Raw genomic sequence first — 16955 nt, 5'->3', positions numbered from 1 at the left:
TACTCCTCCCACTCGGCCCCACTTGACCTACTACCAAAATTTAGCCGAAAAATCGGTCCACGGGCTTTTCACCCAGCGATGAAACAGAGGCGGCAGGAAGACCCCGCGCCGGGCAGGCAGAGCAGAGTCCCCCAGTTTCTCGCCCCCTCCCCGCTCGCCCGCGGCTGCACTCCGCTCCGCTCCCTCCGTTGAACTCTGCTTGGATCCGCTCACATCCCTAGACCGAGTCTGGCCGCCCTCCCCGTCGCTCCGCGGCGTCCTCTGCCGCCCGAGGCTGACCCGCAGAGCCCCAAGCGGGCGCACCCCCACCCACCTGGGCCGGGTCCCGGGATCGCCGCCGCCGCGCTCCACCCGCGCTCCTCGGCGAGCTCCAGCACGAATGAGCTCGGCCTGGCCCTCCGCCTCTCCTCCAGCCGGCCCGAGGCGCGACCCAGGGCGGCACCACAAGGTCTCCCCAAGTCACCTTCGCGCGGGCTGCCCCCGCTCCGGCGGGGTCGAGCAGGGCTGCGGCCCTGGTCGCCGGCGCCCGCGCTGCCGGAGCTCCGCGCGGCGTCCCCGGCGCTCGGCCGCAGAGCCGCCTCCAGGGCCGGCCGGGCGGAGTGCGAGCGGCGCGGCGAATGGCCTGCCGCAGGCGGCTCCGGCTGCCGCTGTCGTCGTCCAGTCCCTCCTCCCCGCTCCCCCACCCCCACCCCCGCGTCGCCCGCTCTGCTGAGGCTCAGGTAGGGACCCGCCGGGGCGGCGAGAGCCTGCGCACGGCCTCTCCGAGCGGACCCCCGGCCCGGGATTTTCGGGCAAGGAAGTCAGGAAAGGGCTCTTCGGAGGCCCCGCGAGGTCCTCGAGCGGGCTGCGTGCTCAGCCCTCTCCGGGAGAAGGCTGCCCTGCCAACTTTTAAACGGCCAGCCCGCAGAGGAAGCCTCTCTTCTGGACTCTTCCACCTCGAAGATAACTGACACTTACTTAGGCTTACACTGAAGAGTTAATGTTTCCGATACCAAAACAAAGATTGGGGTAGTCTTCACACATTTATTTTTTATACACTTTCTGGGCTACATTTGGAGCAATGAGGAAAACAACAATATTAATCCTGCTAATGTGAAGCCTGTTTATATGAAATAGGTGGTTTCTTATTCCAGCCAGGCTTCAAGGGTAGACAAAGGCTCAGAGGACAAGAAAATCCACCACATAAATACATACTACACCTAAGTGGGATGTTCAGCCTAATGAAATTTCTGGTTAACTATGAGACTCCAGTGGGAAAAAAAAATAACTTTTTGTTACAATAGTAGTTTTAAACCTTTCTGAAGTGTATAAATCTGTCCTGAGACTGTAAGAAACAGAGTAATACTGGACAAAATTGAATATTTCTTTGACAAGATCCTAGGGTACTTTTAAGTTCACCAGTCCAACAGTGGTGGCTGTATTTGCACTAAGATGTAAAATATGTAAAAAATGATGAGGCCATACTCGGAAAAACTGGAATTAATGTTAGTGAGGTTTCAAGGTGTCTTTGAAAGTTCAGTTTGCTTTCTTTTTCATTCTAAATTGATCATTAAATATTGTATTTCGAAGTCACATTTGGCACTAAAAGGGGGAGCCCTTGCTACAGGATCTTTCTCCACAGGCTCTGAATATTAGAGAATGAATTCAGTTTACAAAACTAGTACTAGGCAGCAAAACAAAACAATGAACAAGTCTACTTTGTTTTAGAAGGCAATTTACAGAGCACCTAAAATGTGCTAGGCACTATACTGAGGAACTTCACATAAAATAACTCATTTGTATTCTCATTCACAGATTTAGAAATGGAATTCCCAAACATAGATTAATTTGCTCAAGGTTGAGCAGAGTTTAGATCCTGACTGGTCTGACCCTGAAGCTTGTATTCTTTCCTTTGTACATTCATCATTCATTCAACTATTCATTAACTGTCTACTACATGCCAAGTGCTATGCTAGACACAGATGCTACAAAAATAACTAAGATACAGTTGCTTACTTAAGGGGCTCCAGTTTGGTAAATAATATAATCAGACAAGTAAATATATAATGATACAATGTGATAAGTGCTACAATAGCAAGGAACTAACTCATGGAACAGGAGGGACATCTAACACAGTTTTGAAGGGTGGAACCTGGGATTAGGAAACAGTGGCAGTCATTCAATTGAGAAATCCTGAGATCTTTAACTGATAGAGTGTCAATGGGGAATTTGTGTATTGGGTGGGGACAGAGGAAGTAAGGGGAGATAGACAACTGCAACATCCGAAGTAAAAAGGACAGGGCTTGATTAAGAGTGGGGATCAGGAAGAAGGATGAACCAAAGGCAGCTCCCACGTTTCTGGCTTGCGTTACTGAATAGGTGGTAGTTCTATCTTTGAGTTGAATTGATAACTCAGTTTTAGACACATTGGTTTTCAAATGCCTCTGATATAACCATATGTAAATGTTCAAAAGGCAGCTGGATATACTGGTTCATAGCTAAGGAGAGATCTAAGGTGCAGATATCTGAATCATCATGGATTTCTGGTTCAAAGAGTAGATGAGATCATCCAGGGAGAATGCTGAGTGAGAAGGCCACCGAGAGAAACCTAGGGAATACTAACATTCAAGGCACAGGCAAAGAAAAGATCTTTACAAGAAGACTGAGAAGGAGCTGCTATAAAGGAAAGAGAAGTCAGAAGAGGTAGGCACCATGGAAATCACAGAGAAGAATTCCAAAAGGCAAGATGTAGTCAAATGCCAGATCCTTCAAAGGGCAAGCAACTTCATTTAAAGATGACCTCTGATTTAGCAATAAGGAAATATGTATTCACAAGAATGGTTTCAGTGGACTAGCTGAGGAATAAAGATGTAGAAACAGAAAGTATCACATTTTTAAAAATGGAATTGGAAAGGGATATAGGGAGATAGAAGCTATAAAGGAGTAGAGAATTCAAAAGAAGAGAGGAGCTGTTATTGACGCAGGATAGAAGGAGAGAGATGCCTCCAACAAAATGAAAGAATAAAGATAACAATTGGGGTGAGGGAGTGGTAGGGAGTTGATAACATATACAACGACTGCCTAGTGTTTAACCAAGAATTTTGCTCACAGTAGGAGATTAGGAAACTGTAGAGGTGAACGAGTTAAAGACAGGTGAAGTCCTGAATGATAGAAACATTAGGAAATGAAAGAGATTAGGGACACGAAATGATTAAAGGACTCTGAACAGCACAGGAAGCTAAATAAATATTAGAGACCATGACTTTATAGAGTTACAATCCCACATGAGGGTATGATTTGTCTCCAAAGACATCAGCATCTGGTCCAGAATAGCAGTACCCTTTGGTTGGTTCCAGTTACAAGTTTGAATCTTTCCATTATACCATAAACTTAAGCATCACTATCATCCCAATCATCCATTTGGATTATAGCTCTTTAGCAGTCAGAAGATTTAACATGGAAGTATAAAATATTTTGTAAATGAGCTTACACTTATCTTAAATAGGCAAGTTCCTACCTTGGAAAAACTGGTTTGACTAATATCAAGGGGACCTCAATAATACAGAGAACAAGAAGGGCACCAATGATGGCTTCTGTGTGACACTTTAACCACTTCTGATACCACCCTCTGGTGAGGAAAACTACAGAAAAAATAATTCATGAAACCAGTTTCTAGTCTTTTGAATGGAACTCCCAAACAACGTTAAAGAAAAATCACAACATTCCCATTCTATATTCCCAAAGTACAGCACCCTAAAAACATCTAGTAAATTTCCCTTTAGTAGGTCAATCACAAATGTTGCAGCTTACTTTATATACTGCAGTTTTTTCCAACATAAGTAGTGTTATTTACAAGTAAAATATGCCTACATGATGCCTCATTTATGTAGAGGTCATATGGAAACCTTAAATATCTGGGTCTGGGTCGGCCCCATGGCCGAGTGGTTAAGTTCGCGCGCTCCGCTTCAGCAGCCCAGGGTTTTGCTGGTTCGGATCCTGGGCGTGGACATGGCACTGCATGTTAGGCCATGTTGAGGCGGCGTCCCACATGCCACAACTAGAAAGACCCACAACTAAAATATACAACTATGTACTGGGGGGATTTGGAGAGAAAAAGCAGAAAAAAAAAGATTGGCAACAGTTGTTACCCCAGGTGCCAATCTTTAAAAAAAAATATATCTGCGTCATATCAGAGCATCCCCAAATAAGCAAAGAACACCCAAACACCACAGAAACAGAAGGTCCCAAATCCAGGCACTAAGGCCTGTGCTCACTGTAAACCCCTAAGTTTCTCATACAGAGCCAGCTTATTCTTACTGTGGACATAATTTCACCAAGTTTGGTTATCTGGTTTTCTTTTTAATACACAGGACATTAGGAAGAGTAAATCAGAAAGGATCAGTATCCCACTGCTAGGCACACAGTTGATCTAAAAATTAAGAGGGAGAATTTTTTAAAACCCAAAAGAAGCAAAAAAGAATTCAAAAAGCACTAGCAGGGCTGGGCCATTTAGTCAAAAAATGCAGAGTCCTATGAACATTATCCCCCGAAGGCATCTCTGTATTAAGGCATTGAGTAATTATGAACACACAAAAGGACAATCCTGAGGCACCTAGAAAAGATAAAATTAAGTTTAAAATTTTAGCTTAAGAAGTAAATTTGTAATATTTAGAATAACTGTCATCAAAACAGATTAGAATAAAACCAGTTTTGCTGCCGTGGGAGCTGGGGTCACTTTCATTTAGTGGGTCCTTATTTGTGCCAGGTACCATACAAGGTGTTGTGCCCATACGGTCTCATTTACTCTTCAAAACACTCTTTTTCGGTTGGTCCCTACTTTAGAAAGGAGACTGTATTTGAAACTGAGGCGAACAGAGATTACATAGCAGAGACGGGAATCAGACCCAGGTCTATGTGAGTTCAAGCTTATGACTGCTCTTTTGATGAATTTCCAGATAACAGAAATATAGTTTATGATGGCAGAGAAATAAGGCATCATAGTATGTAATTATTCTGCTCTGACCTCAGTTAAGCTATTAAATTCCTATGCTGTAATTCTTAGCCATTTGAAAGACTAGCTTCAATGATGCCATTTATCTTTTAAATATTTTTAGGCCTTCATTGTCTATAATCACATTTCTCAGAAGGAAATCCATGGATTCTACTGAGAGCCTCACAGAGTTGATATTTCACAGAATTACTGAAAAGGAATCTTAAAGACACTCTAAAACTTTGAAGCAATAAGTGCCATTTACTAAACAAATACTGTGTGCCAGGTAATATGCTAATATGCACTATATACATATTATTCAACTGTATACATTTAATCCCCATACCCAACACTGAGGTGTTTATATATTTTCATGTTACTTGAAACCTGCCGAAGGTCCCACAATTGGTTAAGGAAAAGACTGCCATTTAAGAGGCCCACTAGACTTTCAGACTAGTGCTCCTAACGATGTTCTATATGGTCTCCCTTATTTGAGAGATGAAGATATCAGGATTCAGAGAACTTAAATAGCCCATCATCACTTAAATAATAAGTCATAAGGATGGAACAACACAATCATTCCACACAAAGAAATTTTCTTTAGATAACAACACCTCTCCCAAAATGAGATAAATCCAATGTCAAAAACACAAAAGCTCCAAGATACCATCACAGAAAAGAGGTCACAAGTGTAAATTGGAGAGCATTCTACAAGAATAACTGTTTACTTTTCCTCAGGGCTTACTATTTGTCAGGAGCCATGCTAAATATTTTGCCTACATTGTCTTGTTTAATCCTCATGACAAATTTAAAAGGCTAAAAGAGGTTACGTAGTCAAAACTTCATGCTAACACTCTTGCACATCAAGATTTTCACAGAGAGATGATTACCTAGGCTATTTTTTAAGCAAATAGTTTAAAAACTAGCATAGTTGGATTCTCTAGAAATTAAATTACTTCTACTCTCGTGTTCGCCTTAAAACTATACATCGCTAAAACAAAAAAGCTATTAATACATCCATCAGGTACCACATAAAAGATGTGAATGAAATTTAATTTTACAGGGTACTAAATACTACACAAATCCCATGACATCATAATTTGTTCACTTCAAAAATGTTCTGCAATGCTATCATCCTATTTAGATATTTTTAGATCACTAAATCATTCCTCATTTAAATAAGCTAGACTATGAAATCTGCAGACCACCAAAAACAGAAATGCTGAGAAGAAATATTTTCAAACAGCATTAGAAGAATCAATCATTTAAAATGTTTAATGAACAACTGTTTTTCTGTGACAGTTAGAATTCTGTTAAAAGGCTTTCTGTAAGTTTGTTTTAAATGAATTCAGATTACTATTTACATATTTTTTATTATTCTCCAAATAGAATAATATATGGAATTTGTGGTTTACATAACAAATATAGCATTTAAAAAATTTTGTATGAATTCACAAGGATTCCATTCTAATCATGGGAAAATACAATTTTAGATCTTTACCTATCAGATAAACATATATGAAACCATTTTCATCTATCTGGTTTTACCAAAACCTAATCTCTAACCAAGAGGTACAAATAAATTATAACAAGAATGATAAACTTGGTGTCTTAACCTAAAAAATTGAAGATTAAACATATATATAGAAAGCTACTTGGCTTACATTAAAATCACAAAAACGGGGAAAAAATCCATAAAAAAAGAGAAATCCTAGCTCAGGCAGCCAAAACACATCTTTATAACTTTTCAGTCCTTAGAAAAAGAATTCCTAATGGATAAGCATACCACTCATACTCATATTTGGAAAAGCAAATGGCAAATTTTTGAATGGGAGAGAGCAAGGGGAAAAGAGCACAAATATTTAATCCATTGAGCTGGGTTCACATAGTAAGTATGATAGGACTTTATTTTCCAAATACAAGTATTACATATTTTTCATATAAAGACCTTCAGTTTCTAGAATATTTTCACAACCCTCTTACTGATGTCACAACAACCCTGAGTAGAACAACTCTAAAACATATTTTTTAAATATGGCTATATAAATAAACTAGATGACTGAACAGAAGTTATTTCAGAATCATCCTGCCTAATCAAGGATAAATAAGTTCTAAATATTGGTGACAAATGAAGCTTTCGTTTCCTTTGTTAAGAAACTATTTTCTTCTACCTTTGGGCAACTTGAAAGCAATGACTTATCTGATAATCAAGTGTGTGACACCCAAACAACTATTAAAAAATTCAATTCTGAACTACCTACCCCTTTTTGTTTAGTGAAGAGATTAAGGCAATCACTCAAAGCTACCAAGCTTCTCTAGAAGTTTCAGAGGCAACTTCAACTTTCTGAAGAAATAATGAAAGCATTTCTATAAATAAAAAAATAAATGAGTGGGATTTTAAGGAACCTTCAAGTAAACTAAGACCACAAACATAGTTTTATATCTACTAACTTCATGTTTCCTTCCAGCTGCCTTAAACAAAGCATAAAATATGTTCCTTGTGAATCATTATTAAGCACCTACTGTATTCAGAGCACACAGATTGGTACAGAAAAAGAAAGGACAAAGCCTTGTCCTAGAAAGGCCTACATTGTACAAGTAAAAGCACCAGGACTAAAAAAATTAGTTTACAGAAATAAATAATAATGTTTAAGGGGGTGGCCCCGTGGCCGAGCAGTTAAGTTCACGCGCTCCGCTGCAGGCGGCCCAGTGTTTCGTTGGTTCGAATCCTGGGCGCAGACATGACACTGCTCATCAAACCACGCTGAGGCAGCGTCCCACATGCCACAACTAGAAGGACCCACAACAAAGAATATACAACTATGTACCGGGGGGGCTTTGGGGAGAAAAAGGAAAAAATAAAATCTTAAAAAAAAAAAAAAAGTAAAATTATAAAAAAAAATAATAATAATAATGTTTAAGAAAAGCTGCTGACAAGAACTGATAGTGCTAGATATAAAACATTAACATTTTTATGATCTTCTATACTAGATAAGTAATTTTACTCAAAAGCAAAGTGCTAAAAAGAGACAAAAATAATTCTGTAATTCACATGATGGCTAACATATCTGAAGGCAGCATTAACTCAACTTCCTCTAGTTCTTACTTGGATATATGTTTTGCATTAATAGGTTTTTCCAATCTCAGAAATATGTCCCTGTGGTGGTTCAGTATCTTTTAGAGTATGTTTCAGTTGGGAACAAAGAAATGGTAGTATCACTATCTTCCCCAGTTTTCTAAAGAAAATCTTAATCCACTTACTAATTACAAAAAAAAAAAAGAACAACCTAAAACAAAAGACTTCAGAACATGGCCAAGAGAAAGCTGCAAAATACAGACACATCACTTAAAAAACAAGTAAAATGTCATATACTGTACAGATTAATACAAGAGAAAGGTGCTTAGTTGAAATAGTTTTGGACTTTATGTTAATTATATATTAAGATCCTTTACATTTGTCCCTTCCATGAAATAAAAATCATAACATTAAGAAAGCTGATCATCAAAAAGTAACTTAAAAGAAGAAAATTAAATCTGTAGCATCATTTATATTTCAAATAATCTTGATTTACTTAAAACACTGTTCTTAAAACATGGTAAACAAGGTCAATAAACAAAAGCAATCAAATATATCCAAATGCCAGTAATTTGCAATTATTAGGCCATAAAAAGGTGGATCCCATCAACAAGAAAAAATTTTCAAATGGGAAATGGAAAGGAAAATAAAATCTACCAAGAACACATAAGAAATTATCTACAGTCATTATTTATAGGTGATAAAATTGTGAATATTACTCTGCTTTATTCTTTTTTTAAAAAAATTTCCAAGTTGTCCATATGAATGTGATTTATTTTAGCAAAGTCCTTTTCTTGGAAAAATTCTTACTCAAAAACCTATACGGCAAAATTGGTAAAAAAAGGAAAAGGTCAGAATGAATGAAGGTATGAACAACTTTAAATTACTATCTGGATATAAAGGACAAAAGATATTTTACCTTATTTTTCATCTTATGGGATAGTTTCCTAGTGTTAGCTATTCTTAATAACACCCAAACAATTGAAAACCATTATATTCTAAAATAAATTTGACTTTACATACTTTATTTTTCATCTTCGATACACACTGTGAAGATTTATTCTCTACTTAGTTGCAAAATAGCAAAAGAGAGTACCATATGCTAGATGCCATATGACTTAAATAGTACCTCAGCAGATGTCTCACACAGAGCAGTGCACCAAGTCCTGTGAGGAGATGTACAAGAAAAAACACACAGCCTCTGCCTTCCATAAATTTTCTGGGTAATCTAGTAATTTTCCACTTTCATGGCAAAAATCATAGGAAGATGGAAGCATAGTCATTCATGGATGCATTTCTTTTATTAAATACCATCATATGCTTAATCATCTCCAGTTTTGTCTATGTTTTAGATATTTCACACTTTAGACACTTGTTGATTAGCATAAAACAAACAAATGTTGAAATAAATTTTTAGGAACACTTATAAGTTTTTAAATAAAACTGATTCTGCAAGCTTTCAAAAGATATTCCAAGAAATACATATGAAGACAAGTTTTTATAAGAATCCATTATTAAGAGAGGGTCAGATTCTTTTGTCCAAAACAGTTTCAAAAGTTCCCTAATTTCTCTGACAATCACTATAGTATTCCACAGGATTTTAAAGTTAGCACTAACTTGCACAGTGGTCAATGTAAGCACTGATGGACTTCGGCATGGACACTAGTGCAGTGCAGAGCATCAAGGACCCGTCGGTTCACAGTGGCATGCTTCTTATAAGTTCTAATACGGTCATATAAAAAGAAAGAACTGCTAAGCATCTAGGAAAGTTGCCAACTGAGAATCATTGCAAATATGTTTTAGCCAATTAATACTTAGAGACAAAGCTGTAATGAATAAATTCAAAAAGGCCAGTATATTACCATATTTGGCCTACTATAATTGGACAGTGTTAATTTTGAGGAAAAAAAGTTATCTTTTGTATTAAAAACATTTTTGACCTGAGGAAAGATGCTAGAAGATCATATGTGAAAAGCTTAACTTTAGAGACAGGTATAAAAAGCTCACACTCTCATTTTCATGATTATACTGTACAAATTTTAATTAGGTAAGTTTTAAAACTATTGGAGAAATACTTGTTTGTTGTTATGTTAACAAACTAAACTCTAATACAGATGGCCTCCAATGTTCTTCTAATATAGAAAAAGTCTACACTCCTTAGCCTAACATTTAAGATACTCCATAAACTGAATCAGTTTCAGCCACATTGTTTTCCTGGAAATATTTGTTTTCCTAGAAATATTCCTCTCCCTTACTGCCTCCAAACCTTTGTTTGAAATGTTCCCTCTTTCCTGAATATTGGAAATAATAATTATTCATATTCAGAAGTTTCCCCACTTAATCAAAACATTTTTTTTTCCAAGGCCAAGTTCAAATGCCACCCTCCTCATGAAGCTTTCCTTAAAGATCACTGAGGGACATGACCTTTCTACTTGACTCCAAAAGCAGCCACATCCACTCGTAATAGAAAACACAGGGCTTGTATACATATTCCACCTCTGTTACCCTGTAAACTCTAAACCTCTAACTCCTCAAATACCCTGCACTGAGCTTTGTACAAAGAAAAGAAATATTTATTTAAAAAATGGGAAACTAATATTCTATTCCCACGGCTTGCACAGAAAATCCAAAAGATTTCGGATTATTTTATTTTACATCAAAAAAGTTATTGTACTTTAGTTAAAATATAAGAGTTTCATTTTTATCACTACAAGATGGCTAATTGGTGCAGATAGAGAAATAGATAATTTTTACTACATTTTCCTTTTAACTTGAGGCACAAGAAAAAATATTTTGCCTGTTCTTCAACATTTAACTACTAAAATATTTCTATCATTGAGGACAAGATATTTAAAAGAAAAAACTGGATGAAGGGCATTTCATTTCTTTACCCTTGTCCTTCTGGTAATGGTGCTACCTTAAAAAAATTTTTTTAAGTAAACTCAAACAGGAGAGAGAAGAAATAGTCCAAAAATTATCTAGTGACAAAGCTAAAGATCATAGGAAATAAAGAAAATACCGAAATGAGATAAAGAATTCTCTTTTGTGGTAAAAAAAAAAAAAAAAAAGCGATGCATCTGACTATGGCAGTAATCAGGAGGCAATAAGGGACATCAATTTTAATGAAACAGAGTAAAATCTCCATCAAAGGCCATGAGTGGATTTGCATCACTCCAGACTGTACTTGTACAGTCCTGGCAATGGGCTCTTCACCTTATGGTAACAACTTTACCAGACAAACGAGTCAATGAAGTAAATATGAATTAAGGTTGAGCCACACGTGACCTAGAGAGCTCTACCTGTAGGAAAGTCAGGAGAGGAATGCTGTAGGGTCTGTGCCACAATGAATAAAGTGAAGAGACAGAAAATTTGATGATGTATTAACTTACATGCGCATGCTTGAGAGCTTTAGGGCATGATGCTTGCTGTCTTTCCCCTCAGACTGTGAGCGAAGTACAAGGAGTAAAAAATCACTTAGTTTCATAACCATGTTGTCTCATCTATTTGATTTCTTAAGCTTGCTGCCTGAAAGACTGGACCGAGGATAGAAGCTCCCTCTCCAGTACCCTGTATAAGAGGCCTGGGCAGCAGTGAATGCTGTGGCCTATACCTTTACCTGCTCTTCCTGTCCTTTCTAAGAACTGAGGAGACTGGGCCTGCCCACAAAGAGGACTGCAAATAGAGTTCCACTAAAGGTGATTAGTGCTACTACAGAAAAAGTGCAGGGTGATTTGGAAACACATATTAAGAACACTTAAGCTAGTTTTAGAGAGGTCAAAGAGAAATTTCTGGAAACGATGTTTAAAAGATGAGGAAAAGTTAATGTTTCAAACCATAGGCACAACACATGCTAACACCCTAAAGCATGAGAAAAGTTAAGTGCTGCTGAACATAGATTAAAGGGAAGGAAGAGCCAAGAAAGGAGACTGCTGAAGTGAGGAGACACAAGTCAAGGTCGGTCAAGTTAGAGTTTGGATTACACCCTAAGCCACTGACGCCTTACAGTTAAAGATGTGACAGGATCCAATTTGTGTTTAGAGGCATCTCTCTAACTACACGCAGAACATTCAATGGAGGGAAATGGAATATAAAACTGGAGGCAGCATGGCCAGACAAGAAGTTGTTGCTGTAATCTACAGGAAAGACGGCCGTGGCCTACTTAAGCGTATTAGTAGGGGGATATAGAAAAGGGGACAACGTAGAGAGATACATGAGAGAGAATAAGTATGATAGAAAGAGAAGTTAAGATGACTACAAAGTTTAGGCTTGGGAAATTGTGTGAGTCAATGACGTGTTCTTTGAGATGAAGAACACCACAAAGAAAATCAGACAAGAAAAGAGAAGGAAAAAAACTGACAGAAAAAATAAGGAGGATTTCTTTGTTGTGAGTTGGAAACTTCTGCTCTACATCAGTCCCACTCTACCCCTGAACTTCTGAATAGAAGGCTATAAGGACTTGAACAACACCTCAACCACCACGGCCAAGCTAATGTGATTATCCTCAACAAATTCCACCTTTCACTGTAGATCTAAGTATAAATCTGTAAACTTTTCTAGTTCATAGATCAAATGTTTAGGGGTAAATATAGAATTCTTGATTTATTCCAGAAACTTTATTGGTTAAGCGCAGACACTGCAGCCAGGCTGCCTAGGATCAAACCCTGTCTTAGGTTTTTTACTAGCTGTGTGACCTTACACAAGTTAACTCTTGCCTCAGTTAGCTTCTCTGTAAAACGGACATATTAGTTACATGTACTGCATACGGGAGTTATGAGGAATAAATAAATAAATACATGTAAAGTACATAGAACACTGCACCAAAAAAGGCTATATGTTTGCTATTATTCTACATAATACAATTTGTGGATTACTGATATGTTTTATATTAGAAAGAGCACGGGACACTTGCGGTATCTGGCAGACTAAGTTGATGGGGAACACTCCCTCCAACCCCAACCCATAAAGATGATGAATAAAATAATATATACCAGAGTTTGGGGAAAAAAAATCCCAGATATGCTGGAAACCAAAACAAAAGTCAAGGCTGATACAACACTCATATGCCAGTGAAGCCTTGGTGAGGAAGGCCAACGATAGAGGTGGATGTCAGCTGGAACATAAACCCAGGGGATTGAAAGCTGAGCTTTCACACCCACATAAGGGGTGGAGACATGACTTCCCGTCTCACAAAGCAAAGAGGCAAGGGCTTGTGAAGGGCTAGACTCCCAGTGAAAGCAGAAATGGAGAAACTGCTGTTGGGCTCAGGGAAGCAGTGAAGAAGGGCATTTTCTGCCTATTGCTCTGGGTGGGAATCATGAGAGAGAGAAACTCTTAGCCTGTGCCACAGTACTAAATCCAATTTAAAACACTTAGACCAGAACCAGGAAAACCTTTACAGCCTCACCAGAAAAAGACACACAACTCCTGTGTAGGCACACGTCCATGATCCAGGAGGTAGGAAAAACAAGTCCCACTTAAGAGGAGCTCTCAATAAAAAGTTATAATTCACTGTGAGGAAAACAGTCCATCCCAAGGGATGTTTAGCAGACAAAACAAAAGAATTAGCTCCACTACAACTTCAGATCTAAGAACATTCTGAAAAAGGCTTTAAATTTATATGCTTAAAATATTACAAGTAAAATTAGAAATATATATATTATAAAAGAACATATCTCTATGGGAAAAATAAAAACTTTAAAAATCACTACCTAGATTTCTAGAATTAAAAATACAGTCACTAGAATTAGAAAGTCAAAGGATTAAAAAGAAAAATAGATCTACTTGAGAAAGAAACTACAACTAGAACACAGATATGAGAAATTACTCAGAGTGTAACACAGAAAAATAGAAATGGAATGAGAAACTAAGAGGTGGGAGAGAAAATAAAAGGTTCAACACATGTCTATGAGGAGTTCTGGCAGAAAAGAACAGAAAAAACGCAGAAGCAAAATTTGAAGAGATAGTGGCTAACAACTTTTCTGGATTGAAGAAAGATATTGAATGAGTTTTTAGATTAAAAACAGTCTCAAGAAATAACAAGTGTTAGAGAGGATGTGGAGAAAAAAGACCCTCATACACTGCTGGTGGGAATGTAAACTGATGCAGCCACTATGAAAAACACTATGGCGATTTCTCAAAAAATTAAAACTAAAAATACTGTATGATCCAGTTATTCAACTTCTGTGTATTTATCCAAAGAACATGAAAACATTGATTTGAGAAGATACATACACTCCTGTGTTCACTGCAGCAATACTCACAATAGCCAAGACCTGCAAGCAACCTAAGTGCCCATCAATGGATGAACAGATAAACAAGATGTCACATATATGTACAATGGAATACTACCCAACCATAATAAAAGACAAAATTGTGTCATTTGCGACAACATGGATGGACCTTGAGGGTATTATGCTAAGTGAAGTAAGTCGGACGGAGAAAGACAACTACCAATTACTGGATGACAACACTCATATGTGGAAGATAAACAAACAGACAGATATGGAGAACAGATTGGTGGTTACCAGAGGGGAAGGGCAAAAGGGGTAAAGGGGCACATGTACATGATGATGGACAGAAACTAGACTTTTGGTGCTGAACACAATGCAGTTTATACCTAAGTTGAAATATAGTGATGTACACCTGAAATTAATTAAATTAATTAAACTCCTTCATGGAGTTTGTATTCTAATAGAAGAGGCACACAATCAACTACACATACATATATAGGAAGTTTTATATGTGACAAAGAGAAAAATAAAGCAAGGTAGGGGGATACCAAGTGCTAATGGAGTTGAAAGTTTAGACAGGATGAGGTATCAGTAAGGGTCCTGGCAAGAAGAGTTAGCAAACATAAAGGGTACCTGAAAAGAATTTAAAAAAGAGATTATGAACAAAAGGGAGGAAGGTGAGTTGAACTAACAGAGACTGGCATGCAGGAAAGTTACCACCCTGGAACAGAGGGGCATGGGGAGGGGGCAGTGTCACTAAGCCTGGCAGAAGCTGGAGTCATAGAATGGGGCCATGGGCCAAGTGGAGGAACCCAACAGCAGTGTTAGACCACAGCCCAGCTGGAAGGAGCAAATAAAACCCCTTACCTACTTCTCTTCCCACCCCCACCACCAATCTCCCGACAGGGCCTTCCACCTGCCGAATCCAATCAGAAGTCTGAGGGCAAGGAAGCCTTAGTAAAGCAGTCTGTAGTGATCGATGGCCCAAGGCACCAAGCAGGGCTGAGAATGGATGTAAGAAGAGCAAACCAGTGCAGGTGGCAAGAGAAAGTCAGAAGATTCAGTTTGAGTAAAGACCCGGGGAGGTAAGGAAGTGAATGAGTACCCCAGAGAAAAGCCTTCCAGGCAAGGGGACCAGCACAGCCAGGCTTGAGGCAGGAATATGCCTGGCTTCCTTCAGGGACAGCAAGAAGGCTGGTAAGGCTGGAGAGAAGCAAGCGGAGCTAACCAGGAGATGAGGACAGAGGTAAAAGGGGACTGGAAGGGTTCGTGGGTCATTGGAAGGACTTTGCCTTTCATTCTAAGTGAGACCACCTGAAAGCTACCGGATGTTTTGAGCAAAGGATATCATACACTGATGTTTTAGAAGGATTCCTGGGGCAGGAACTGTAGGGGGAAGGATGGAATTTGAGGGCCAGTTAGGAGGCTGTTTTAATAGTCCCTGTGGGAGACAACGGTGGCTTGGACCAGGGTGGCAACAGAAAAGGTGGTTAGAAGTGTGTTCGCCCAAAGCCTACAATTTTGAGAAAAGAGTTTTCAGTGGGTTGAACAAATGTGCTTTTCCTTTAAGATTTTTTCTTTCAGATAACTGAAATCATTCTAATTTCTTTAATCAGGGATTCACTATATACATTTAGTAATATGCAATAAAGTGTAGGCATTAAAGTCGGCATGTAAAATAATATATCTTTTTGGAAAATAACTTAGCAATATGCAACAATAGGCTCAAAAATGTTAATACACTTCACCCACTAACCCACTTCTAAGAATCCTACAGTAATAAAGTGATGTGACCAAATATAAATGCACAATACAACATTATTTATAATAGTCAAAAACTGGTTACTACTTAAGGGTGAACTTAGGGTTGTATGGAAGAATAAATTGACTACATGATCTTCAGGAAATCTTCTAAAAGTTTTATTAGTTCGGGTGATTCTGTTTTTGCAACCAGCCTTTTGGTAAAGATAAAAATAGGAGAGATTTCAACACTGTATTCTTTGAATCTTGAATGATGTGCTACCAATGCCAGATAAATAAATTTTGGCATTCACTTAGACAGAAATTAGGTTTAAGGTCCACTCACGAAAACGAAATCAGTATTTCAACACAGGACATTTTGGACCAACGACACAGTGTTTGGTCAAAAGTGTTTACAGGGATCATGGAAGAGAATAATTGTAAATAAAGCTGAAAAATCAGGTGGTGAGAGGGTTAAGAAAGTCCTTAAATGCCAGGATAAAGAGTTTGCATTTTATTCTATAGTTTCAAGAACCCATAAGATTTTTTTTCCAAAAGGAAAAAAAAATTTATGCTCAAAAAAGTACCTTTCTAAAATTAATCTGGCAGCAATAATGCAGTATTTCACAGAATTTGAGTTGGAAGAGTTCCTGAAAGTCTTCTGATGCAATTCCCTCTAAGGACAGAATGCAGTAGGGTCCCAGAAGGCAGGAAGACTACAGGGAAGGCTGCTGCGGTAAACTGGATTTGAGAGGACAGAGAGCTGAACTAGTATGGTAGAAGCTGAAATAAGAAGGAAAGGAGCAGAGTTTCAAAATTCATACAATTTTGTACTAAAATGTAAGACAACTAACAATTTCAACCACAAGATCTGGATTCTGTCCACCAACATTTTAGTTTTTCATCCTGAGAAGTCACTGGCAAACTATGTAGACAGTTT

General features: G+C 38.4%; 1 protein-coding gene across 1 annotated transcript in view; it reads right to left on the bottom strand.

The window, feature by feature from the left end:
- OSBPL1A (oxysterol binding protein like 1A) overlaps positions 1-16955 on the bottom strand; it is a 142367-nt gene that overhangs the window by 104003 nt on the left and 21409 nt on the right. Inside the window, 2 exon segments of the mRNA XM_046671172.1 lie at positions 7231-7277; positions 7280-7336. Of these exon segments, the coding sequence (XP_046527128.1) occupies positions 7231-7277; positions 7280-7336 (104 nt within the window).

This window comes from Equus quagga, chromosome 9, assembly GCF_021613505.1.
Source record: "Equus quagga isolate Etosha38 chromosome 9, UCLA_HA_Equagga_1.0, whole genome shotgun sequence".
NCBI classification, from domain to species: domain Eukaryota; kingdom Metazoa; phylum Chordata; class Mammalia; order Perissodactyla; family Equidae; genus Equus; species Equus quagga.
The sequence above is the reverse complement of the archived record's forward strand: the minus strand, read 5'-3'. Positions and strand labels throughout refer to the sequence as shown.